The sequence below is a fragment of the Haemaphysalis longicornis genome, unplaced genomic scaffold (assembly GCF_048455015.1).
Source record: "Haemaphysalis longicornis isolate Haplotype H1 unplaced genomic scaffold, Haemaphysalis longicornis Haplotype H1 scaffold_2, whole genome shotgun sequence".
NCBI lineage: Eukaryota > Metazoa > Arthropoda > Arachnida > Ixodida > Ixodidae > Haemaphysalis > Haemaphysalis longicornis.
This window is the reverse complement of record NW_027526295.1, coordinates 147,404,196-147,430,305: the sequence shown is the minus strand read 5'-3', so window position 1 is coordinate 147,430,305 and position 26,110 is coordinate 147,404,196. Positions and strand designations below refer to the sequence as shown.

General features: G+C 49.4%; 1 protein-coding gene across 1 annotated transcript in view; it reads right to left on the bottom strand.

The window, feature by feature from the left end:
* Window positions 1-11,763: 11,763 nt before the first annotated feature.
* The window catches only part of LOC144169292 (disks large 1 tumor suppressor protein-like), a 247,364-nt gene continuing 233,017 nt past the window's right edge, over window positions 11,764-26,110 (bottom strand). Inside the window, exon 5 of the mRNA XM_077698373.1 lies at window positions 11,764-11,914. Coding sequence (XP_077554499.1) covers window positions 11,891-11,914 — 24 coding nt within the window. The 3' untranslated portion in view covers window positions 11,764-11,890. The remainder of the gene's footprint in view (window positions 11,915-26,110) is intronic.

Genomic DNA, 26,110 nt, shown 5'->3' with positions numbered 1-26,110 from the left:
ACTTGCCAACTCTGCGGCCTAGATCACCCCACGGCCAGCAAGGACTGCCGCAGAAAACTCCGCCCTCCGCCTCCACCTGTCCGGGTCCGGGAACGAGCATCCGCCAAGCAGCAGACCTTCCATAACCCGCCGGATCGTCAAACCCAGTCGATGCTTCATCCACAGAACGTTCATCGCCCAGCCCAAACCCAGGTGAGCTGGTCAGCTGTTGTCACCTCACAGCCCACTGCTCTTGACCAATTCCCCTCCCTGCCCACACACCCCAACCAACCCCCTACCTCCGTTACCGACACCCGCATCCACACCCTCGAAGAAGAAAACGCGCGCCTACGCCAACAGCTGGAAGCTACGGAAAAGCGCACTGCCACCTTAGAACAGCGCATTCACGAGCTGCTAACTAAAATAGAACTCTTGACTTTACAACGTCAAGAAGTCACAGCAGCACCCTCTGCACCGCAAGTACCCATACCCACAATCGCTGCCAACATGCAAGGCCCCTCCCTTCCCTCTTCGGATGTAGGCCGCATAGAAACACTTATACGTGAAATGGGCAACCAGTTCAACAGCCGCTTTGCTGCCCTAGAAGAACGCCTAGTCGCCATCGAAGAAACGGAACGCCAAGCCCATAAAAAGCCCAAACAACACACCGCTCCCCAAGACCCCAACAACGCAACCCCTAACCTCCCATCCGACGATGCCACCTTCTAATCCACCTATGCACGACTCAACGCCTCCGTCCTCGCTACTTGTATGGCAATGGAACTGTCGATCGTACCGAAGCAAGCAAGCCTCACTCCTTCCACTTACACAGCAAAATTCACCTGACATCATTGCCCTACAAGAAACTGACACCGACCACATTGCATTACGAGGATACACAGCATACACCACAGACCCCAAATCCAGAACGGCCATCCTAGTCCAAGCCTCCCAAACGGCGCAGGCACATACCCTTCCCACCACAATAGACTACACATTCATCGAACTGCTGCCCCGCCGGAAGTCCCATACCAGCCTTTACGTTCTAAATATATACAGCTCACCCACCTCATCCCTCTCTGGAATTGACCGACTACTAAAACACGTACGCCAACGCACCAAAGGACATAAACTCGTTGTCCTCGGAGACTTCAATGCTCCGCACACAGCTTGGGGTTATCTGAGAAATAACCGGAAAGGAACTCGGCTTCAAGAAGCCGCACAACAAAATAATCTCTGCCTCTGCAATACCTACGGCACCCCCACCCGCATCGGCAACAGTGTTTCAAGAGACACCTCCCCTGACCTCACGTTCACCTTTAACATCAACGATGCCATGTGGTCCTGCCTGGACGAAACCTTAGGCAGCGATAACTACATCATCCAACTTCAAATCTCACACCGCAAAAACAATCAGCAGCGAATCGGCACGGCCAGACTGACAGATTGGAAAAAATTTTGTGAAAACTCCCCCACCGATCCCATCGACGATATAGAAGAATGGACCGCACAGCTCCTCACAGAAGCCTCGAAACATACCAAAGAGTTAGCGCTAACTGAAGATAACCCAGCCATTGATGCCCACCTGTTGCACCTCTGGGAAGCCCGAAACGGACTCCTTAAACGATGGAGAAAACGCAAGACAAACCGTAAGCTCCGGATTCGCATCGCCAAACTCACGGTCGAAGCAGAAACTTACGCTCGTAATTTAAGCCAACAAAACTGGTCGGAGTTTTGCAATAAACTTCAAGGAACCCTGGGAACCCGTCGCACCTGGCATCTTCTCCGCTCCCTCATGGGAACAAAAGAATCCAAATCGACGACGGCGCATCAACTACGTAGACTGATACACAACCATCCGGGCACTGAGCAAGACCTCATACAAGAACTAGAGAAACCCCTCAAAGCAACATCGGCAAACCAAACGCAAGTTATCCCACCATACACCGGTAACCCCAATCTAGACTTAGATGAACCTTTTTCAATAGCCGAAATGGAAGCCGCAGTGCGTAACCTCACAAGAAACACCACCCCAGGAAAAGAAAATTCCGAACAAACTACTTCGCAACCTCGACCCAATAGCCCTCGAAAACCTACTACAGTACATCAACAACCAATGGACATCTGGCTCCCTACCACCACAATGGAAACACGCAGAAATAACCCTCATACCCAAGCCGGGAAAACCTCTGAATACAAAAAATTTGCGGCCCATCTCATTAACCTCATGTGTTGGAAAACTCCTAGAACACATGGTCCACAACCGACTTTCACCCCACATAGAGGACAACGGTTACTTCCCGAATACGATGTATGGATTCCGCTCACACCTCTCACCCCAAGATGTTCTACTCCAACTGAAAGAAGATATCATTGACAAACTTACCAATCACCACAAATTATCGATCCTGGCTCTAGACATCAAAGGAGCATTTGACAACATCACTCATCAAGCAATCCTACAAGGTCTTGCCTCTACTAACTGCGGCCAACGTCTCTACGACTACGTTGCCTCATTCTTAACCAATCGCACTGCAACGGTGGGAATCGGGCACCTCCGTTCCGACGTTTTCCAAACTATGCCTAAAGGAACCCCCCAAGGCTCAGTGATATCTCCATTACTGTTCAACATCGGTATGAAAGATCTACCTCCTCTGTTGACAACTATCCCCAACCTGCGACACGCCCTATACGCCGACGATCTGACACTCTGGACTCCTACGGGCTCCATAGGTGACCAACAAGACGCCCTCCAAAGTGCCATCCAAGTAGTACAACAATACCTGCAAGCCCGGGGGTTGGAATGTGCCCCAGAAAAATCCGCCTTACTTACACTGTGTAAACGAACACCTAAACAGCGCGCCAACTCTATACCGGATCCTGAACTCAGCATCAATAATCAACCCGTTCTTAACGTCCCCCACCTCCGAATTTTGGGACTCACTATTCCTAAAGACGGGTCGGGTGCCCAAACAATTTTGCCACTCCAACGTACTCTCTCACAATTAATGCATCTTATCCATCGAGTTTCTCACCGAAGATTTGGCCTCCAAGAATCAGATACTCTGCGCATAATCCAAGCCATCCTTATCAGCCGGATTGCATACAGTGCTCCTTACCTAGCCCTGAAACCCTCCGAACAAAACAAACTGAACACCGCGATACGGCAAGCCTACAAAACCGCACTAGGATTGCCCCCTAAAACGGCAACAAGCAAGTTACTACAACTGGGCGTCCACAATACGTGGGAAGAAATCCAAGAAGCGCACCGAATTTCTCAATTCACACGCCTCCAACTCACCACCACGGGAAGAGCGACGCTCCGCCGGCTAGGGTATTCGACCCCACAACAACCAGACGAGAAGAAACGCATCCCCGGACCAATTCGACAACACATCAGAGTGGCTCCAATCCCACGTAATATGCATCCGACCTATAACAAGGCACGACGAGCAGCAAGAGCACGAGCAATCCATGTGCAGTATGACCACCTCCCCTTCAGTCGCTATGCAGACGCCTCTCCATACCCCCACAAATCTGCGCACGCTGCCAGTGTGACCGACGCCAACGGAAAAGAGTTAACCGCAGTCACGACCATTACAAAATCTATAGAAACAGCCGAAGAAGTTGCTATCGCCCTAGCTGCCACCACTTGCGAAAACTACACAGTAATACTGACAGACTCCCAAGCTGCATGCCGCAATTTCTTGATCGGACGAATATCCTTACCAGCATTGGCTATACTAAAACAAATTAAGCAACTTCCTGAACTACAGATTGTCTGGACACCTGGCCACGAAGCCCTCAAAGGAAATGAGTCGGCACACGCCACCGCCCGCGCGCATACACACCGGGCCGTTTCCCGAGAGGGTGACAAACTTCAAGATGGCGACATCCTCAAGCCCACGCCCCTGAGAAAATATGCCGATATACTCGCCCACTACCGGCGCGGGCGCCAACAATACCCAGCACCCCACCCAAACCTATCTAGAACCGAAAGTACAATACTCCGGCGACTACAAACAAACTCTTACCCCCACAATACCCTACTCCATGCAATGTACCCCACCCTCTACCCCGCATCTTGCAGATACTGCCCCCATCCTGGCACCCTATACCATCTGGTATGGGGGTGTCAACAAACCCCGTCCCTTACTCCCAATCTCCAACCTACTTACGAGCAGTGGGTGGCACAACTGACCAGCTCCGACCTCTCCTCCCAGCGTAGCCTGGTAGAGAGGGCCCGGGTGGCCAGTGCAGGCCAGGGTATCCCGGACTAGAGGAAACCCCCCACCATGCGGGTGCCCAGACAGCAGCACCTAAGGCTCGCATAAATAAAGTTTATTCCTCCTCCTCCTCCTCAGGCCAACGCATTACACTGCCAAACGATATGAAAGGATAACTTTCTCCATCGCACATTGCTGGTCGATAGCAAGCTAAGCAGGCAGCCCAATGTGGAAACGCAGCTCGCGATACGCGTGAACGCTGCATTCGGAAAATAGCTCAACCTGTTCACAACGCGGTCAAAGGAAAAGCTTCTAATCCTTTTGCGTTGTCACGGAATCTAAAGTATTACAATTATAAAACAGTTACTGCTGGTCGCGTAAAGCATTTGTGGTGCAAGCAGCGGTTTCAAAAGGTGGGCTCCGAGCGACAGGCCACATGCGCTGCGCAGAGTTAGGTCAATCATGATCACGATCATGATCAACCAATCATGATCAACTCTCCCGAACGTCGACCCTTCTGCTCAACCTTCGAATAGTTATAATTTGACTGGTTGTGCGGTCGTGTTGTTTTTCCGCCCAGGTAATTTCGTTTCCTCAGTAACCGTCATAAGTCTAGTTAAGAAAGATTATATTGCATTGCAATGTCAACAGCGTAGCAATCGCCTCGTCGAAAGTCCATCGCGAGCACGGATCACCGTGACCCACATATGCTGTGCGCGCTCCGCATTCGACGTCCGCGCTTCCGTAAACATGACTAATCGGTGAACATAACAAGCACGGTGGCATTGAAAACACATATTTACTCCCCGATATCGATTTCTATGTCAGTCGGTGCCATACCGGTACGTTTGCATCGCGGAACTGCGGAGCACCGCCGGCACCGCCACCACACTGCTACTGCTGCTCGCAACAGCCGGGGTCGGCATTTTCCGCTCTGGCAGCAAATTAAGACCTAAAATCCGTCCGCAGATGATGAAAACAAAACAGAACACACACACACAAGCACTGCAACCGCTAACTTAACGCCAAACCACCACGGTTCACTCGGTAATGCACGGGTACCGAGCCGACGCACGGAAAGAACGGAGCACTTAACAGCCCAGCGCGGAGGTTTCGGCGGTCGCTTCATAGACGGCGCTAGCGTCCGGTCAGAAAAAGAAAATGGCGGCGCCCACCTCTAGCAAGGAAAATGGTGTATAGGAGAGTTACGGATAAGGAAGTTGAAAATCGGATTCGGTGAGCCTGGCAAGTTTATTCTGTTCAAAGGTGATAGGTATAAGCCCGGAACTTCTAGTGGGATATAAAACGTTAATTAAACGCGTTGATATGCCGTTCCGCGCATCTAAACCGACCGAAAAGATACCAAACTGCCTTTATTTACGAGAGAGAGAGAGAGAGAGAGAGAGAGAGAGAGAGAGAGAGAGAGAGAGAGAGAGGGTAGGTTTATTGTTGGAGGCGGCATGAAAACCCACAGTTTGTCAAAAAAGAGAAAAGTCCGATATCTGCGCAACGTCGCGGGGTGGACGATTCCAGTCACTGACCGTATTTGGAAGAAATGAATAAAAGTAGGTATTCGTGCGACAATGTGACATCGCGAGTTTATGTTGGTGATTACGCGTCGGTAAACATTGGCCATGCTCGACAAACAGAGTCACAGAAGACAATGTCGCTCATGCCAGTTGGCCAGTGTAAGCTCAACGCGCAGGACGGCTGTGCAGCTATAACCGGCATACCGGCGCTTGTATATTTAAGTGTGCTTTCGTAACTTCCACTGTTTACCCCACCATCCTTACTGCTGTAAAGAGTAGATGCATTTAACTTAGGCGCAAATAGCTCATTCTGCCAGTTTAAAACCCCTGTTTATTTACCTGGTATTTTCCCGGCCGCAGCCAATCGCACAGCTGCCCGTAATACGTCATAGGTTCTAGTGCGGGAAATGAGCTAGTGAGTCGCATGGTCATTCTATTTTTTTTTCCTAATTATATGGCTTATTTGAGTAAAGTTTGCGTTAAGAGTGGGGTCAGCGTTATACTAACGAGGCAATCTCTCGAATGAACCAAACTTGCATTTTGTCTGCAGGGCCCTTTAAGGCATCCGTATCGCCTACCAAAACGAAACAGCGTCCCAGAGAGCAAACTTATTAGGATGGTGCCTTTCACTTCATGTTCTTTCAGCTCAGAAGGAGTACCCAGGACGGCTTAAGGAGTGGAAGGACGCCAGCTTCATGTAGTTTCTCAGACACGTGTAAGAAGAATCTTTTACCGTTACCTACAACCACGCACTTCTTAGCGCGCGCGCAGGGCATAACGGAACGTTAGGCATCGCGAAGAATAGGCAGGGGTATAGTTACAAGGTAAGAGTGGACACCGAGTAAAAAAAATTAAGTAGGACTAGGGAAAAAACAAAATAAGAACGCAGAGCAGAGCCACTGGGAAACGGCCACCACAGCCTCCAACCACCCCAGACGGCCGTACACGGCGCCCCGAGCTGGCGTCCCCTGGTCTCGTCGTTAAGCCAAACTCGGCGGCGGTACGTCTTGACGAGGAACGGCTGCGCCTGGCACTACGATTTATCGAAGCCTAATTAAAGCTCCGGCGGCCGCCCTTCCTCCTCCGTTCACCAGCCGTGCCAACCTCCGCTAGCCATGGCGTGCAGCGAGCGGCTCCCCTCGAGGCGAGGTGCAGGCTGCGACAACACCTGTCAGGTAGGAAGGCCCGCTCACAGGGTCGCCGCCCCACCAACAATCACACGTTTTACGTTTCTGTTCGTTCGCACATGAAACAAGTCCACAGGGTACAACCGAGGTGTGGAACCACGAATGAGGAAGAAAGGGAGCGAGGTTGCAATGCCAAGAACTTCCTCATATCGCAAAGGTATCAGCTCGGGGCGCAGTCGCCATGCAAAGCAGGCGCCAGCATTGGGAGCCCGTATACGCTTGAGAAAGGGCTCGGCTGTCGACGACTCGTTCGTTGCCGTTGGCCTTTGCTGGATACTGTGGTAAAGGGAACGCGAGGAAGATAGGAATGGGGTGGCACTAGACGGCGCAATCCAATAGCTTTTCCCCGCTGCCTTCTCACTCAACCGAAGGAAACTACAGTGACGCCAGGGGTTCTCAATTCCGCAACTCCAAACACGAAGCGAGGTGCGCCTCTGGCTGCCGCTCAGCACCTTTATTATAATTAGTCTACATGCCAGGTCAACACTCAGCTCCGCTTACAACTGGAAGCGTCGAAGGACTTTGAGATTAACGCATACACTCGCCATGGCGGCGATACAACTGAATCTCATCAAACGAAGTGCTCGCATGGTCACAAGGAGAAGCCGCTTGACGTCTGACCAGACGAGACCCAAAGAGCTGGTATACCTGAACTTAGGGTAATGAGTTCGCGCAGAAACGGCGTTCTGTAAAGCTTGCTCTGGGGAGCTGACGCCGTAAAGCTGCTATAAGGTACGCGCGCACCTTCACTGTTTCGGTTGCTGGTCTTGATTAGAGCGAAAGCTCTCTGACGTCTGTCTCCCTTGAGACAGACCTTGAGCCACCAGAGCGCAAGTGCGGTAGGTGCGACGTTACGATACGCGATTCGCTGGGAAGAGCCGTCAGGGTCGTCTGTTCGTGCGCTTCGGCGCAAGCGACAGGATTAATCTAATCATCCAGTACATATAGCTGGACAGCAGGCTGAGAAATCTCAAGCAAGAACAAACCTTGATGAAACACTGTGGGTATAGTCCTTGCAAAACCAAGCGAAACAGGCCTTACGCTTGTGATAACTAGGTTTAAAAAAGTTTTTAAATTTGAACGTTTTTTTTTTTTTTTTGTACTGATCGGTGGGTCATAATTTTTTTTTCGAGATCATGGCACCGCGACGGGCTCGAATGCAACTTTGGACACGTTCTCAGCCAGAATCAAGTCAGTTTGCTTATATAGCACTCCGGCGACGATTCCAATCTCGAACGTGACCATGTGATATCTCTTCGTAGGCGCGTTGATCCTCGGGAGTCCGGACTACACACGCGGCCTGTCGATTACGACGACAGAACACAAGCTAAATTCGGAAATGGAGAACGGATAACGGCAAAATGTCGACTTAAAGCAAATTCGGAGCCAAATAAAACAATCAAGTATGTAAACTAAGGGTGCGTTCCAATTTGCCGTTTAGACAGCTTCGTTGCCGTCTTCGCGGACAGTCCGCCATGTTAAGCCCCGTTCCAATTCGAACGAAGCAGTCAACGAAGACTGCTTCGAGGAGACAGCATCGAAGTCTGCAACGATGCAGGCTACCTTCCTGTCTAAACTGAAAAGCGACTCCAGCGCCACCTTTTTGCGTATTAATGTTGAAACAAAAGCACTTGTTCTTCTATTGAAATACTTAGTGTAATTTACTAGTGATGAAGACGAATTTGTTTAATTCTTAAATCACGTAAGGTTTAAAATAACAACGGTAATCTTAGTTACGAAACTTGCGCCTTGCGCATCTCAACATGTCTGCTACGGCGCTGTCGTCTGCGCTGGTGTTGCATTTGCAACCGCGGCGCCGTTCCAATTTTATTCCTTTAGACGTCTAGTTGGACTGCTTCGTAGGCTGTCTACCAAGCTGTCCGCGAATTGGAACGCAGTCTAACAAACAAACAAAAAATGCGCACACACGAAGACACTTGGAGAAACGGTAGTTTTCGTTCAAGCCCATTTAAAACCCACCGAACCGCAACGAGAAAACAGCTTCGCTGTGAAATAAAAACGAGTTCAATCAACATTTACTCAATGAGCCCTGAAATTGCACGTATGACAATGGCACATGGATTTCTTCAGACCATACACAGTCATTTACTCGTGCAGTAAAACTTGAGTACCTCTACCCTCAGCCCCACATCACTTCACAGCCAAACACCTAGACGGATTTGTGACTGGCGCGCACACATCAATACTACTAATTGTGCTGTCTCGTTACGAGGAAATCACTTCGCTATATATCCGCGTTGATTTCTGATTAAATACAAAGGAGGCACAGAATCGCGCGCGCCTCACACCCCCATTCAAACCGTAGTAAAGGGCATCAGTATAGAAAGAGTAGCATAGCGCTAAAAGGAGCCAGTCTGGCCGCAAAAGAAAGAAAAACGTGATGGTGGCAGAAACAACTGTCCACACATTAAAGCGGAAGCAGAAGTATAAGAAATCCCAACTACCAAAACGCCGCATCCCCTTGACGAAATAAACCGACAGACGTGCAGCGTCCAGCCCTCGTCTGAGTCATATTTCAAAGCTCCCATGAGCTAAACAAAAGGCAGGAGTCGGGGGCATGATTAGAAAAAAAAGCTAACAAATAGACAGGCCTCCTACGGCGCGAGAACAAAGATGAAAACGGGTCAATCGCTTCTGTTATCGGGCAGCCAGACTTTTCTCAGCCCAGCTTGGCGCCATCTGACAAACAAAGGCGTCACGCAGCCGTTGTTGTATCTATCGGCGGTGCCGCGGAAGGCTGCTTTTATACGGGGCGTCCATACTCATCGTTTTCTGCCATCCGGTCACAACTACAGATGCCCCGACGCCTGCGCGCCAAAAATTAAAAAAGAAAAAAAAAAGCAATGCAGTCAAATAATTTCCCGAGAATTAGACAACCAGCACGTTCGCCACTAAGCCCAAACCAAAGCCATTAGACGGTCAGAACTACACAAATACCACAAGCAAAAGGTATCGACGCTTCAGAGGAATGCAACCCAATATTCAATGAGGCCGCGAACGGAAATGTGTTTGGCATATCTTAGGAATCGTTACCTCTACCACGATAAGTTACTAGACAAAATGGAACTGCGCACTAAGCGACAAGAAACAAATAAAATCGGCTGCCTATATATTCCAAAGGAAACAGGTCCACTTGGGATCACTAATAAAGGTATACGATTTTCAAGGCGGTCACGCCAGCAGACATTTTGCAGGGGAAAGCCAGTTGGTGTGTAGTTCCCGCGGAACTGTCGCGTGGTTCGATTGAGACACGCAATAAAGAGGACGATGTAGGAGGGATGTACAAAATGAAACGCGATCACGAAAGTGTGAAGCCGAGAGCACGCAAAAAGAGCGATTTCGTTCCATGCAAGTCTAACTGATGCCTGGCTTAAAGGAGCCATGACGACAAAATACAAGTAGGGTTTATTATAAAGACTGCTTAGTCCCGATAACAATGATACCAATATCATCGCAATCTTCGAACAAATAACAGATTTATTAAAGAAAACGTGTGAAGCAGTCGCGACCCCCTAGCCAATTTCCCGCAACTTTTCTATGACGTCACGGAACCTTGTTTGTGAGATTGCGGCCGCCAACTCACCTGTCGCGACGACACATGACTGGACGTCTGTAATGGGGCCTCTAGTTCCATTTGACCGCATCGCCCCTCGCCTCCCGGACCCCGCGGGGGTCGAGCGGACGGCGACGGCGCGGGCGATCCGAGTAACCCGCTCGGCCGGCGGGGCACGACGCCTCGGGCCGAGGCTCCGCCCGCTACCTAGCGCAGGTAGTTAGACGAGGTGCGGCGAAGCCCTGCGTGGCCTGACCCGCACCTTTCTCGCAGGACGAATCAATAAAGGTAATTTCTCTCTCTCTCTCTCTCGAATGCTAACGTGCAGTTAACGCACTGAAAATTGTTTTATTGTTGGCCCGTATGACGTCATTTTTGCTCATAACACGTCACTGTGGCGCAAAATTTGAGTTTTTAAATACTTCTTGCTTTTTTTTTTTCGTTAAAAAAACATCTTTTGTGGCTCTAATGGCACTGAGTGAGATACTGAATCCTAGTTCTTTCAAATTAAACGAAGTTGTATTTTCTCTCCATGGCTCTTTCAAACTTGGGGAATGTCGCTTATCAAATATACCAATAGCGCGCCATTATTGGGCCTCCACGAAGGGTATTTTTCCATTTTGCGTGTTCCGGTTCATATTCGTGTTCTCTTTTCATTTGCCCATGACTACGCGTGCAGCACGCAGCGCGTGCTGGGCTTTTCTGCTTCGTCGACTTGAAGCTCGCTGGCATTACCATCATCATCTTTATTAAGTGCAGAGCACTTCAGGGGCTCGCCTTGTCGTCGTAGCTCACTCGCTGGACCCAAGTAGAGCCACACGGCGTTCCGTCGTAGCGGCTGTCGTCGCGGCGTAACCCAGAGGCTTCGAAAGTCAAGCGGTTTGTATAATCATAAGCGTTCGAACCTCGTGAAACGCTGGCGCTTGTCATACATCTCCCCGTTGTTTAGTGCAAAGAAACCTGTAGGTACATTTCAGGCAAAATATACGTAACTAGCGGTAGTACCCGGCGGTACCCGGGTGAGGCCATTATATTAAGGACAGCAATTGGTATTTGTTAGTCGCCATATTAGGCTACTTCATTGGGAAGTGGTACACACTCGGGAGCGCCTGCCTGCTGTCAGTACATAGGCTCCTACTGCAGGCGCGTCGTGGTAATGTGAAACGACTGGTACTCGTGTTTTACTCCAACTCTCGCTAAACAAATTGCACCAAGATGGCGCGTTTGAGTGAATGAGTCAGTGAGTGAAAAAGGTTTTATTGAGCTGGCGAAGTGGGAGTGGTTCCCAATTTCATAAAGTCATGTGATGAGTGGGCAGCCTCCGCTCTGGAGGAAGTATTGTCTGGACATCCAAAACGCTGTATAGTCACCAGGTTCTCCCTCTCGCTGGCCTTCTTATCCGCATGTTAGGACAAAATCCTGAAAGTGGGTTTCGGGCAATTAAATGGGCAGCATTTTCAAGAAAAAACGAATGGCAGATATCAACTGGCTGGGTAGTTATTTACGAAAGTGTAAAAAGAGTGTTTGCCCGAAATCCCGCTTTCCTCTATTGGGAGGGTGTCATTGAAAAATGTTGTATAACAGTGTTGAGATACGTGAGTAAGTTGCCTATCACGTAAAGTTGCCTATCGCAACAAAAACCAGTTCGATATCTGAGATGGCGGGTGGTAAAAAAATTAATATCTGAAAAACTATTTTACCGCTTTTCACTCTCTCCATGGTGGAATTTTTAAAATTTTAAGAAATATTGACCTCCAACACCGTAATCAGAATGTGCCCTTGCAATCTGTAGCCGTTTGAAAGAGCAGTTTGGCTAGACGTGTACATACCCTGTCAGGCCTTTCTGGCTCATCAGCCGTGTCATTTGTAAAAAACAATTTGACCCTTTTAGCGGCGTCGCAGAGCGAAATCCTTATAAACGGTTCTATGCATTTGAATGAGTAACATATGCAAGCAAAAATCAGTTGAATAGGTGAAAGATTTATTTGAGAATGTTTAGGGACACCGTTTTAGTTCCGGAATGCGGAATCACCTCGCTGGTGTAGGTTAGGGCGAAATCCAAAAATTACTTTTTAGGTATTCTTAAGGGCTACTTATATCAGCAAAAAGCGCTTCGATATGTGAATGGGTGACCGAGAAAATCACGAATTCGCGAAACCACAATTTCGCCCTTTTCTTCGGTTAGGAGGGCAATTTCTGAAAAACCCGCCTTAGTGAGCACCTACTCAATGACGCAAGTAAACTCGTGAAATTTCAAGTCTCTAGGTCTAACAGTTTTGGCTGGGCGTTGATGAGTCAGTCAGTCAGTCAGTCGGGCACTTCTTTTTATAGGTATAGATTAACCGGCAGCGCCTAGGTTCATTTAGTTAGGAACGCTCGTTGGGTTGGTCTTTACGATAGTACGCAAAAAAAAAAAAAAAAAAAAAAGTGGCAGTGCAACGCCGGCACGCGCGGGAGGAAAAGCAAGCACAAAAAATTCCCCGCATTTCCCCGAGGGGAAGAATGTGAAAGTGCGAATGCACGAGTTGAATTTGCGCGGTTCGGTAATGTTCGCGAAAGAGAGATCACACACACACACACACAACTACAAAGAAAGAAAGATGCATTTATTCACAGACACCTATTTGTGTTGTCGTTGTACTTGACTGCTAGAGCGGATCTCAGTTTTGAAATTTCGTGTCAGTACTCCTTTAAGCGGGTGCATTAGCCCTTCTCACGCCCGATTCCTGGCCAATCCCCCACGTGGGTATGTGATATGTCAGCGGCCAGGCAGCGCGCGCCCATCTCCCCCCGTTGCTAGGGTGGCTAGGAAGACGAGGAGATTCCTGGCCAATCCCCCACGTGGGTATGTGCCATGTCAGCGGCCAGGCAGCGCGCGCCCATCTCCCCCCGTTGCCAAGGAAGACGAGGAGCGCGCGCACCCGCAGATGTTGCTATGCGGACGGCGGCGGACGCTTCAGGCTCGCTTAAGAAGTGCATTCGCACTTAAAAGAACAGAACTCCCGCTGGCGCAGTTTCAGGCAGGGGCACGCGAGCGCTGCGAAGGCGGGGATTTTGATTTGCACTGGGTGGTAGCAGTGAGCAGATAACGGCGTTACAGTCCATTATGGCGAATCACTGCTCTCCACTTCCGACAGCTTTCACATTGAGTGGGACGGCCTCAGTTTTTGTACGTGCCCACCAGCAGCCAATGGCCTTAAGTGGTGGTGCACTGCAGGATGATACATGAAAAATTCAAAGCAACCACAAACAATTTAGATGTGAATCCTGGCATGGATGCCTCGTTTTTCGTCCCCTTTTCGGGCGCCACGAGACGCGGAGTTGTCCCGCATGGTGTGCAGCACACGGGCTCGTGACAATTTGGAAGCTACTGAGTGTTTCACAGGTCTCGTCCCTTGCATTACCCTTGGTAATGAAGCTCACTGAGTACAAGGTATGCTCCCCGGTGCCGCCGCCTTGCTCTTTCGTTGGAGATCCGCCCTAGAAGTCATCCCCAGACATAGCCGTGCTGCCCAGGCCATCCTCCCTGTACCTTTAAAGACGATAGACTTTCTTGGGCTCCATAACTTTGGGCGCCAGACCAAAAGTTGAATGTTTGGACAAGTATATGTTCGAATCTACCGAGACTGCTGGCGCGCACCATATACATATCAACACCGTTCCGTAAAATGTTAGGCATACCTTACATTAGCACAGTTCCTTCAAATAATAAACGTGCGATCGGTTTTCGCAGAAGGACATCTTAAAAAAAAAAACGCTGTAAAAGCCGGTGTAGAAGACAGGCGAGATAAAAGTAAAACAATAAAGATGCGACTTTGAGGTGTTCAAAGAGCATTGGAAAGAAGAGGTCCCAACAAATGGCGTGCCAGCTGTGCGAATGCGGGGAAAATATACACAATCAAATTAAGTGAACTTCCATTGCGCCCGTTATGGGAGAGTGAGAGGGGAGGAGAACAGTGCAATGGGGAAAGGGGTGTGTTATCAGACAAGACGAACACTATCGCCTTTTTCAGTGAAGCAAGCAGGTATACATAGGCCGCGAATTTTTTAAAGCGAAGCTTTCTATGTCCCACTGATGGCGTCCGAGCGCACCATGAAACGCACTGCAGGCAAGCCAGCTTTCTTTGAATATGATGACGGTAGTGCGTGAAGCGAAAGAAAAAATTCCCGTAATCGGAATTGAAACTTAGTCATTCGTGCTAAGGAGCCGCCGTCTATCCGATTGCAGTAGTGCAACACGGTAGGAGCAGTTTGGAATTGGAGATTGGTGCGTGGATGTGCAAAATTAGACAGAAACATCATGCACCCCTCCTCCTAAAGACGACGATGGTTGAACGCGAATCTTTCTTCGTGCGAAATCAAATAGAAAGGATCAAAGTTAAAACCGCTGCGATCAAAAAAGTCCCAACTGCGTGCGAGTAAAGACAGAGCTCAACGAGTCAAAGTCCCAACTCGGACGACGACCCAGGAATCTCCCACGAGGAAGCTTCGCGTTCAACTATCGCCATCCTTAACCGGAGAGGTGCATGCTTTTGTGCAGTGCCCAGCCTACACCGGTGTGCACCCGTCACTCTTCCGAATACGCCCTGGTCTTGTGCGCCGCGGCGTCACTGTTGACTCCCGCCGACCGGGAACCGCCTGAACTCGTCAGTTCCCTCGGCAGCAGTAGCCGCCTCGGATTGGTCTCATGTCACGGTTACCCCTGCGTACGCCTGCGATGATCCTCAAAAAAATATTTTCCGCCTTCTCTGGAGATTTCTGAAACCGAGCACGCCGCGCCCTTGGCCGCAACGTTGTCTGCGCAATCACTCCTTACGGCTTCAGCGTGCTCAAGAAAATTAATCGAATCGGAGCTCCCTCATCTCTTAACTTGTGGAGATCCTGCGTATCTCCCTCACAGCTCTGTCTTCTCAGGTCTCCCGCCTCTCCTCAGAAGTTGCGGACCCTTGCAGGACGTGGGCGCTGAACGTGCACGCAATGAGCGACAAGGCTACTTCCCTTCCTCACTGCCCCCTTTTGGCGGTTTGAACACTGGGCGAACGTGGCCCGGAAGACAGAATGGCGAGAAGGAGTGGTGGCAGGGAAGGACTGGAAACGCGGGAACGAGCTCAAGTCAATTCGTTTCGTCAATACAAACCTGTCACCCAAGCGGAACCACCCTAGTATTGCACCCCCTGCCACACCTATCACGATTATCCGCCCGCATTTTTTCCCCGGCGGAATACGTTTAGACGGCGACCGGGCCCTGCAGATTTCCTTCATTTGGTACACATACATATCAACGACAAAGTCTCCGCCGAAGCAGATTTACCTGCTCTGCCGAAACTCCCGTCCAGCTACACGGTTCTTCGACCATCCCAAGGCGGCGACACGCACCAGAGCACTCCTATAGCAATCAGGTATGCCCTCACGTTTCTATGCGCCATTTTACCCCTAATGCATCTAACGGGTACGCGAAAGCTTAGGTGGAAAGAGGCTCCTTGAGCATTACTGTAAGTGCTACGGACGTTCCGTACCGCGAAGATACTCATGTTGCCCGTCTTTATGCGATTCTCCGACAGCGCGTTCTGAGTACGTATTTTAAACTCCCGAAGCTCTTCTCAGAGTATCGTAAAAAGAAACACGAAAGGGGGGCATCTTTTCTATGCCATTCATTACAATTACTTCCCCGCTCTAAATACTGGGGAGGCAAATGTACATTCATGGACAAACTGAAATGCGAACACGAAGATATGAACTTGAGCACGCAAAATTGCAAAAAAAAAAATACTGTTCGAGGCAAAAACACACACGGCCATCTTATATCATTATCGCCGGGAGCGCCTCCTTTACCCTCCTCCTCACCCATCACTCAATACACAAGACTCTCGAATCTGGCGCAGAATCCAAACACAGACTTACTACAACATGGCAATTTTGCATCATATTTCACCAAATGCTTTTCCCTACAACTGCACAACATGCAATACACCAAACACCACCTATCACCTCGTATGGGAGTGCGCCAAACATCCCAACCCAATTCCATCACCTACATTGGAGAAGTGGGAGCACAGGCTGACCAGCTTCCAGCTCGAGGATCAGGAGTACCTGATCTCCCGGGCGAGGGCTGCTGGGGGGCCTGAAGGCGGCCTGGACTGAGGCCCCCACCCACTCTCCTTTCCCCCTCCCATTTCCCTTAAAAAAAATAAATGTTATTCCTCCTCCTCCTCGAGGAGCTCCAATAATGCTGCGCTATTGGTATATTTGGAAAGCCACATTTCCAATATTTGTTACTGCAGTTAAGTCACCCACCCATTTGGCTTGCACGGAAACAAATTGCGCTGTTTGTGTGTTCCGGTTGACATTTTCGTGATCGCGTTTCATTTGTAGCACGACTGTACTCAGCTATATGTTCTGCCATTGCTGCTCCTGCTGCTCCCTCGATTTCCCCACGTTCCGTCTGTAATAGGAGGCACCCCTTTAGCTCCGTGCTCCGGGGCGTTTTTCTATATGTCACTGTGCGAAACTCTCCTTGGCAAAAATTAAAAAAAAAAAAGAACTTCCTTCTGCATCTACCCTGCACTACAAAAGTATTATCGCTCTGCTTGGGTTTAATTGCCGCGAAGATTTCATTTGTCTGCTGTATGTCCTTTAGAACCTGAATTTTGTGCTTCCGCAACTCTCTTCCGCAAATATTGCCGCGGGTTTCTTCTTTCAAATTTAACTATTTATTTGGAGCAGTACTATTATATTGACGTTAACTGGAATATGCAACTTCGCAGAAGGTGCTTTTATGCCTTCGGCGAACTGGGGAGGCTCCGTGGCTGGGGCGTATAGCGGCACTGCTCACGGACACGAAGGTTCGATTCCCGGTCATGACAGTCACTTTTCTGGAGGATGAGAGACGGTTCGGTGGCACGAAACTGTCCCTAAGTGGTCCACATTATTCTGCGCGCCTTCACTCATGCACGCCTTGTAGTCCCAACGCAGGTAACACTACATTTGCTTATTTTTCTTTAGTTGCTTCCGTTAAGGGGGACCTGGGGCTGTGTTCAACGTCTGATCACTCAATCACGTTCGAACTGAACAGCACTCGGCCGCCGCCTGCGCGCTGAAGCGAACCAACTTCACTTAGTCGGTCTGATTCCGCGCAAGTGCCGTTCTGACCCCCCCCCCCCCAAAAAAAAAAAAAATAATAATACATGAAGGAAGCTCACACTAAAGCGTAAGACTTGAAGGTAGCGAAGCTCTACGCGCAACCTTCCCGATTATCCCGACAGTTTAAGCCCACGACGGCAGCCGACCTGCTTCTTCTTTGCTGCCGCAACGACCTTTACTCCATCATTGTTACTACAGTCGAACACGCATATATCGAACTCCAAGGGGATCGCGAAAAAGTTCGATATATCAATAATTCGAAATATACAATATGCCCATCTAAAGCTTATCTGAAAGCTCCGCACATCACAGAGCTCTTCACAGTTGCGACAAGCGGTAACTTGAGGCGCAGCGTTCGATATATCGAATGTGCCCGTGATCGGGAGCTCGATACACGCGTACAACGGCGCTATGCTATTGCAGGGGATTTCCAACGAAATTTTCATACTGTTCGATATAGACAATAATTCGACATAGGCATGTTCGATATATCCGTGTTCGACTGTATAAGTGTGAGCTTCTTTCATTTTTTTCGGAAGTGCTGTACTCATTGGACATCACCTTGTAGGGGCGTGCGCTGTGACGTGTCTCTCGTTCCATAGCAGTGTTTCCACGATTCAGATTTTTTTGTCAATCTTGGCCAATTCTCCTAAATGGGTATGCTTGGCTTAACAAACGTGGGGGGGGGGGGGGGGAGGAGACGAAGCTGGGCTGTCGCCGCGAAGCACTCACACACGAGCGCTATCGGTTATTCAAACGCCGGGCGGTCGCTGAAATCTTGGGCAATCTCCCTACGAATGTATGCTTTGCTTGACAAACGTGCGCAGGGAACCCTGGGCGGTCGCCGCGAGGCATGCACACACGAGCGCTCGGTATTTTATGGGTTTTTCAGCTGCCAGGCAGTCACCGTGAGGCACGTGCTCACTTGCGCTCGGCATTGTCTAGCCATTTTTAACTACGGACACGAAAAATAACGATGTGCTAAACAGCTTCGCTGTTAAAAAAGAAACGCCACTTGAAACGCCACATACTCTTCAGAGAGAACACACACTTATCATGGCCCATGTTCTGCTCGCTGCGATGCTGTACCTCGTGCAATCACTGCAGCGCCATCTGTAGCGCGAATTTAATCGGAATCCCGGTGGATGTTCCGAATGCGGAAAAGAGCGCATGGTCGCGTTTAATTCATTACTTGAAACTCAGTCCACCAATGCACGAACTTCCCCTCAACAGAGCATGCGTGGCGAACGCATGTTGCCGCAAAAAAGTGACACTGCTATATGAGGACGTTAGAGGAGAAACTGCTGAGCGTATCTGATGAGATGACAACCCAACACTATTTAGTTTCGCTAGATTCGTCGACGAGTTTTCTACCCATGTCCACGCTAAGCCTGCAACCTCAACATCGGACTGACTGACTGACTGACTGACTGACTGACTGACTGACTGACTGATTGATTGGTCGATTGATTGATTGATTGATTGATTGATTGATTGATTGATTGATTGATTGATTGATTGATTGGTTGATTGATTGTGGGGTTCAACGCTCTGACGCTACACAGGCGATGAGGCGCGCCGTAGAGGAGGTAGAGCACTGCACGGGCCTGATTTTAAGGCCCGAGCCCGGCCCGAGCCCGCTTCGCGAAGCCCGAGCCCGACCCGGGCCCGTAACACCTAGCCCGAGCCCGGTCCGGGCCCGGGCATTCAAAAGTGAGCCTGGCCCGAGCCCGGCCAGGGCCCGCGCGTATGACCAGGCCCGGTCTTTGACACTGAAGAAAGTTTGTTTATTATATTCCGGGCGATCAGGCGGATCATAGTCTGTACAAGCACGTCATGAACTGAACCCAAAAAATAAGGGTTTAAAAGTGCACGTAGTTTAGCTTTCACCGTGCGCAGTTCACGCCACATCGGCGTAATAATAGTTCGTATTCTTAGGTGAGAGACACCACCACCTTTGATTACCAGAGTCTTGGCAACTTCACGTGGTTGTCTCGGCCACAAGTTGATATTGCTGAAATTTTTTGATCCGCATTTGAATCAAGGAGTATGTACGCGCGTTGAATTACTTCACCTGCAGTGGTTGTTAAGCGGTGGTGTTTCTCTGGCATGCGTGTTTGATTCCCGGCCACGGCAGCCGCATTTTGATTGGTGCGACATCTAAAACACACGTGTACATACATAGACATAGGTGCACAGCTCCAGGATATCTGAATTAATTCCTTCCCCTCTTCGGTATTCCTTGTAATCGTATCTTTGGTATGTTATACACCAAAATATGAAATCTTGATGCAATACAAGAAATGTCAGTAAAAGTGCAGTAGAGTGGCCATGAGACCAAGCAAAACACGTTTTTAAAACAATGCGTACAACTAACAGCAAGAAGCGCGCAAAAATAAACCAAGAATATTCATTTCTAAGCTCTTTTCTACACTTCACGTCGGACCTATTAACGGCCGTGCCTATGAATTCAAGCCCGAGCCCGGCCCGGGCCCATGGCGTCGAGCCCGCTGGCCCGGGCCCGTGCAGTGCTCTAAGAGGAGGGCTCCGGATTAATTTTGACTACCCGGGGATCTTTAATGTGCGCCGAAATCTCGAACACACGGGCGTTTTAGGGGCGAAGCTCCTTAGGGCGTGGGTCTGTCCATCCTCGACGTATGTATGTAGCCACCTCTAGTTTAGTTCTTGGATTGTTTACTAGATGGCGTGGCTACCTCTAGTTTAGTTCTTGGATTGTTTACTAGATGGCGGGGAGCGTTGTAATAAAATCCGTTCACCGTTGGCGCGCGCTCGGAGTCGCCCGATGGATAAGGCTGCAGATGAGCGAGCCCGCGAGGCAGAAGCGCTCCGTGAAGCTGCGCGACGCCGCCGCCAAGATCCTGCCGTACGAGAGCGGGAGGCCGAAGCGTGTCGTCTGGCTGCGCGACGACGCTGCCAAGATCCCAGCGTTCGAGAACGAGAGGCCCAAGCGTCACGGCAACGGCGCGAGGACCCTGCCGTACGCGAAGCGGCACGGCTGCGGCGCGAAGAGGATCTCCAAAACGTCAGAGAACGGGAAGCGGCGAAAAAGCGCGCGTATCGGCAGGCAGACCCCGATGCAGTGAGAGCTCGTGAGGCGTCTGCAAAACGCATCAGGCGAGCTCAGCCCCAAGGTGCCGACGCGCGGTTTAAGCGAGACTTTCTAGACGTTACGTTCGGACACAGATGTAGTGGGCGAACTTTCACTGAAGAGTCACGGTTTTACCGATGATTTCCCCTCAGGAGCTTCGCCCACTCATCATCATTCACCCCGTGGATATGCTGTGAATTTTTTTTGCTTTTCGCCTCCGTCGGAAAAGCGGCCGCAACGGCCGCAATTCGAACCCGCGTCCTTGGGCTGCGCAAACCGACGCCTCTCCCACTGAGCCACCGCGGCGGGTACTTGTTGCAGAATCCCAATCGATGCTGCAGACGCACTGCCTCCCCAGAAGCTTTATGCCACCCTGCAGACTGCGGGCGATATTTCCGATGGACATGTTTTCGTTAGTGTTCCATTTAGTTTTCTGGTGCCCACCCAATAGAACTCGTCACAACTGATGGAAATTTAGGGCTCGGCTTTTTCAGACGCCAATCTCGTGCGCGCATTGACCAATCTATAGCTAAGAAACGCGTTCGCGTTAGAAAGCACCAGTGACTTAACCCGCAAGCGCCTCTTAGTACCGGCATACGCACGTTGGAACATGTCCCAACTTCCAAGAGCGCCTACTTGTTGTTTTTTTCTCTGAAAAACAATTGGTAAAACACAACTTCAAAGATGAAACTACACAAGAAACGTAAGAATAAACTGAGGCGAAGTACAGTGAAACACAATCGAAAAGGGGTACATGCTTTAAAAGTTGAATCCAGACCAAGTATAAAGTCCATGAATGAAAAATGAATAAGAGAATGACACCGGCCCCTATTAGCGTTTTTTGTTTCATTTGCTTGGGGGGGGGGGGGGAATAAACAAAAATCAAGTGTACGAACTTGATGAGGAGGCAATGTAAATACGGAGCGCTAAGAAAACACAAATCTGCGCTGCTGCCGGCATTTTCTCCCTGCTTTCCATTTTCTTGTTATCGCAGCAAATATCTTATGCACAACTTTCGCGTTTACTTTTTTTTTTGCAGAGGGCTGTTTTCTTTTGGGCCAGAGACAGCAGCGGCCAAGCGTCAACAGCAGCCGTCGCCTGGCCCTGGCACAAGACAAACAGTGCAAACTTTGCGGGAATGGGCCCGCTAAGCGAGGCGAGGCGCACGAGGAACTTTCCGCTCCTTGGGGCACTTTGACGCGTAGTTAGAGAAGTGGCACGGGTGGTTGGGTTGATGGGAACTGGGCGCTCTTCTACCGCGATGCAAATGACGGGGCCCCTACACGAGCGCAGCTAAAGAGAAAAATAAACAGGCGATGGTGTTTCGATCCCACAATGTCAAAACTCAGTGCAGATGAGTGCTTATCATAATACACATATATATGTATACCGCTTGGTGACTTCTTAATTAACTACACTACGTTTACATTTTTAGACACCAAATAGTTATGTTCATGCCATCAGGTTTCATCGCGGTGTTATGTAGGGTACCCTTTCTCGCTGTAAAAGCAACCTATAGTTTGCCGATATTGCATGGTGCCGCTATTTCGACGCTAACGTACATAACACAGCTTTTGCGGACATACGATGCTATAACGTAGCAATACCCCTCAGGCACCCCGAACAACAGTCACGCGGTGATCAATTCGTGGTTTACCTTTTTTGTGTATGTCTTTTCATTCCCGCTGGTGTAATACCGTGGTTCGATTCGCGTTTTAATTGCAGCCCCGCATGTTTTCATACGTTTGTGCAAACCCCGTCAAAACTTAATACGTCGCCATAATATTGTAAAGAGTATTGCACGGCTTTGCATACTGTGAGTGTACACATATTACAGTAGTGAACTTGGATTACAAGAAAAAAATTTGCGCAAAATGCTCTTGGTTTAGGCATCGCTCCTTGACCTCGGCGTTCCTCCTTAACTGCAAGCGCAAATGTTTCGCAATGAAAGCCTGTCCCTATAAATCCCGAAGAACTGCCCTAGGTCCAAATTTTCAGGCCAATTCGTTAGCACTAAGTAATAAACAGTTTTCTGTCGACCACATTTTTGCAAACAATGGCAGTTTCAACATACTGCCCATCACGCGTGATCGAATGATGCCGTTTCAGGCTCATGTTCTTTTAATAATCAGCATTGTCACAGGCACAACACAGACAACTATTCAGCGGTGCACAGCGGGGTTGTCCCTTTTTCGTCCCGGTCTAATTGCCCAGTTTTATTTCCCTACACAAGACCTTTATTGAAAGATTCTGGGGTTGAACATGCCGACGCTACATAGGCGATGAGGTGCGCCTAGTGGAGAGCTCCTAGAGGGCGCCGGTGAAGGCTCCTGAGGGATCCTTAACGTGCACTGAAATCTCAAACACAGGGGCGCTTGCGCTTTTCGCTTCCATCAGAAAAGCAAACGAGGTGTTGCCGCTTGTAGCTTAAATACCCGGCAAAAATTCACGCGAAGTGCCAACAAATCAACCGTGTATAGGCTAAGAAGCAAGGAAAAAAATGGACATGTGGCCAGAAATAAATAAACTGACGCTGAACAGGCATCCAACAAGCATCCGGCTCTCATAAATCTGTGCTGGTAGATTACGCGAAGGCTGTATAGCAGCGCAAAAAACGGACACGCAGAGACGTGGTCGGGCCCTTTGCACGAAGAGACGTGGTGCGAGGAGCAAACCAGCCGCGGCGCTTCCGTTCCACGATCTCGCGAAGCGCGACGTGCTTCTCACATTGCCTCTCGAGGACAACGTTCTATTAATCACCCAAAAGGACGTTATCTGGTCCAGCCTCAAGGCTTGCAGCGCTGGCATTGCGGCAGAGTGGCCTACCATTCCGAGCGTGGGAGGAAATAACACATTCAAAGCAAGTTAGTGTACGTGAACGACATAAAGTCAATGGAGAGGCACTTTGAAGGAACTTTATGTTGGAGCGATTCAATCAGTGTTGGGATGATAATAAACTCACCTAGAGGGCGGAGCGCCGAGGACGCGCAACAGCTAGCCTCGAATAGAAAAGTACAGTGTTTATTAGTTGTTTCAGAAAAACAAGAATTCTCACAGTTATACTTTAACATGCGCAATTCAATGCCGCGAAACTTGTACTTCCGCCATTAATTTCTGAATTTTTGCGGGGAAGCTTGAATCAAGGACAGCTAAGAGGATACAAGTAATCAAAATCTCTCTCTCTCTCTCTCTCTCTCTCTCTCTCTCTCTCTCTCTCTCTCTCTCTCTCTCTCTCTCTCTCTCTCTCTCTCTCTCTCTCTCTCTCTCTCTCTCTCTCTCTCTCTCGCGCGCGCGCGCGCGCCTGTCCGTTTATTTGTTTATTCATTGATTTACTAATTTCGCGAGAACAATCGGTGGCCTCTACTCTGTTGCGGTGGCAGCCCTTAGGTGCGGCAGATAAACGCGGTTAACGCAGAACAGAATAGACACGAATGCACGGAAGTGCCCGCGACTATACGCAGCAAGGGCGCGCAAAACGTTGCTTGCCAGTTCCCATGTAGCAAAGATGTCGAAACCAACGCCAGCATTCATGGTGCCGCACAGTGTTCCTCTACCGAATTGTTAGAACCTTGTTATCGTCAAATTAGTTCAAAACGATCAGTGTTGTGACTAAAATGTGGAATTACTAATTTCTCGTTCCCGTGTTCTGCTTTCAATTAATAACGACAACACTATAGTAACTCTGGCAAACCCGAGCACTGATATCATTTAACAAAGTGTCTTGGTAACTACACAAAAATGAAACTTAAAAGACTGGCCGGGGGAGGGAGGAGAGAAAAAGACAAAATATAAGGAAAGGAGCAGCGCAAAAATACCACAACGCACGGTGAAGAAAGAATAAGAAATGCTTCCCTACTCTGCTGAAGGTTCGAACATGTTGAACATTGTTCTCTGCTAAAAATGTACGCTGTACCACTCCCCTTTCCAATGCCCTTTTGGGCCATGAGGGTACATAAAATAAATAAATAAATAAATAAATAAATAAATAAATAAATGACCCCTTTTTTTGGAAGAAAAAAAATCGGGGGCTTCGCGCTCGCCATTCGAACCCAAATTCAACGGGCCATCATTATTACACCAAGAAATCATCATTGCACCTAGTGGAGTATTTTTTTGGTTTTAATAATAATGTGACCAAAATATTTCAAGCAGCTTCGGAGGTCGTTTTGGCATGAAAAGGGGGAAAAAAATATCACAGGATTCGAGTTGCGCAATGCTACGCAATGCTCCTGACTGTTAACGTGCCCGCGACGGCCGGGTAGGCAATTACGGCGGTTGAAATTTTGACCCTTTAAAAATTGCCTGCGTCGCTATTTTTTAAGGCAGAAGGCAATTAGTTACCGCCGCTACTTTTACCTACCCTATAGCTCTGGCGTCGGCAGGAGCTATACGTGTTGCTGTGACCGCAAACCGGAAGACGTAAGTGTGTTATTCCTAACGCGAGCACAACTGAATATTTTTTACACCATTTACTGCTCACCGAAGCTGCACAGCGCATATGCTGTCGCACGGCGCATCACCACTCCCCGCTCACTTTGCAAGGTTCACAGACTGCTAGTCCCCGTACACGCACGTATGGAGATGCATACCCTGCCATTCTTGACACTGGGTAGAAAAGTTCCTTCACTCCGAATCACAAGTCAGCTGGGCGCTTCATGCTTTCCACAAGATCAGCTGCGCCTGATCGAAAGGGCTGTCGACGCGGCCCGAGCTCAAGGCATCCTGGAATGAGGACGCCTCTCTCAAGCAGTTTCTGGTTTAATTAGAGTTCATTTTCTCCTCTCTCTCTCTCTCTCTCTCTCTCTCTCTCTCTCTCTCTCTCTCTCTCTCTCTCTCTCTCTCTCTCTCTCTCTCTCTCTCTCTCTCTCTCTCTCTCTCTCTCTCTTTCCTCACCTTCAAGATACAAATGCTGATAAACGCGGGGTGGAGGTTACATCCGGAATAACGCCGTTTCAGTACCGAGAAGTCTAATCCCTAGCACAATGCACTAGCCAGTGGCTACCAATCCGGTTCACACGCTACCACAATTCCCGTGACGACACACGATTGCAGCGCCTGTTTCAACTCTAGGTAATAGAGAGTTTTAGCAGTCCGTCTGTTCCGTTGGTTACGTTGTTACCGCGTTTACCGGGACCCGTCTGCGGCTGCACGCGCGGAAGGGCGAGGAGGAAGGGCGAGGAGGCGCGGACGTGGCGAAGGCAGGTCCGCGAAACTAATCCCCCTAGCGCGACGAATGCCCGAGTGCCCAGACGGGTCCCGGTCTAAGTACACGACGGAACAGACGGACAGCTAAAACTCTCTCTGTGCAACGGCGGCGGTCGGGAGCCCGATAGGGACAGAACACAGGAACAAAGGATTCGGTGAGG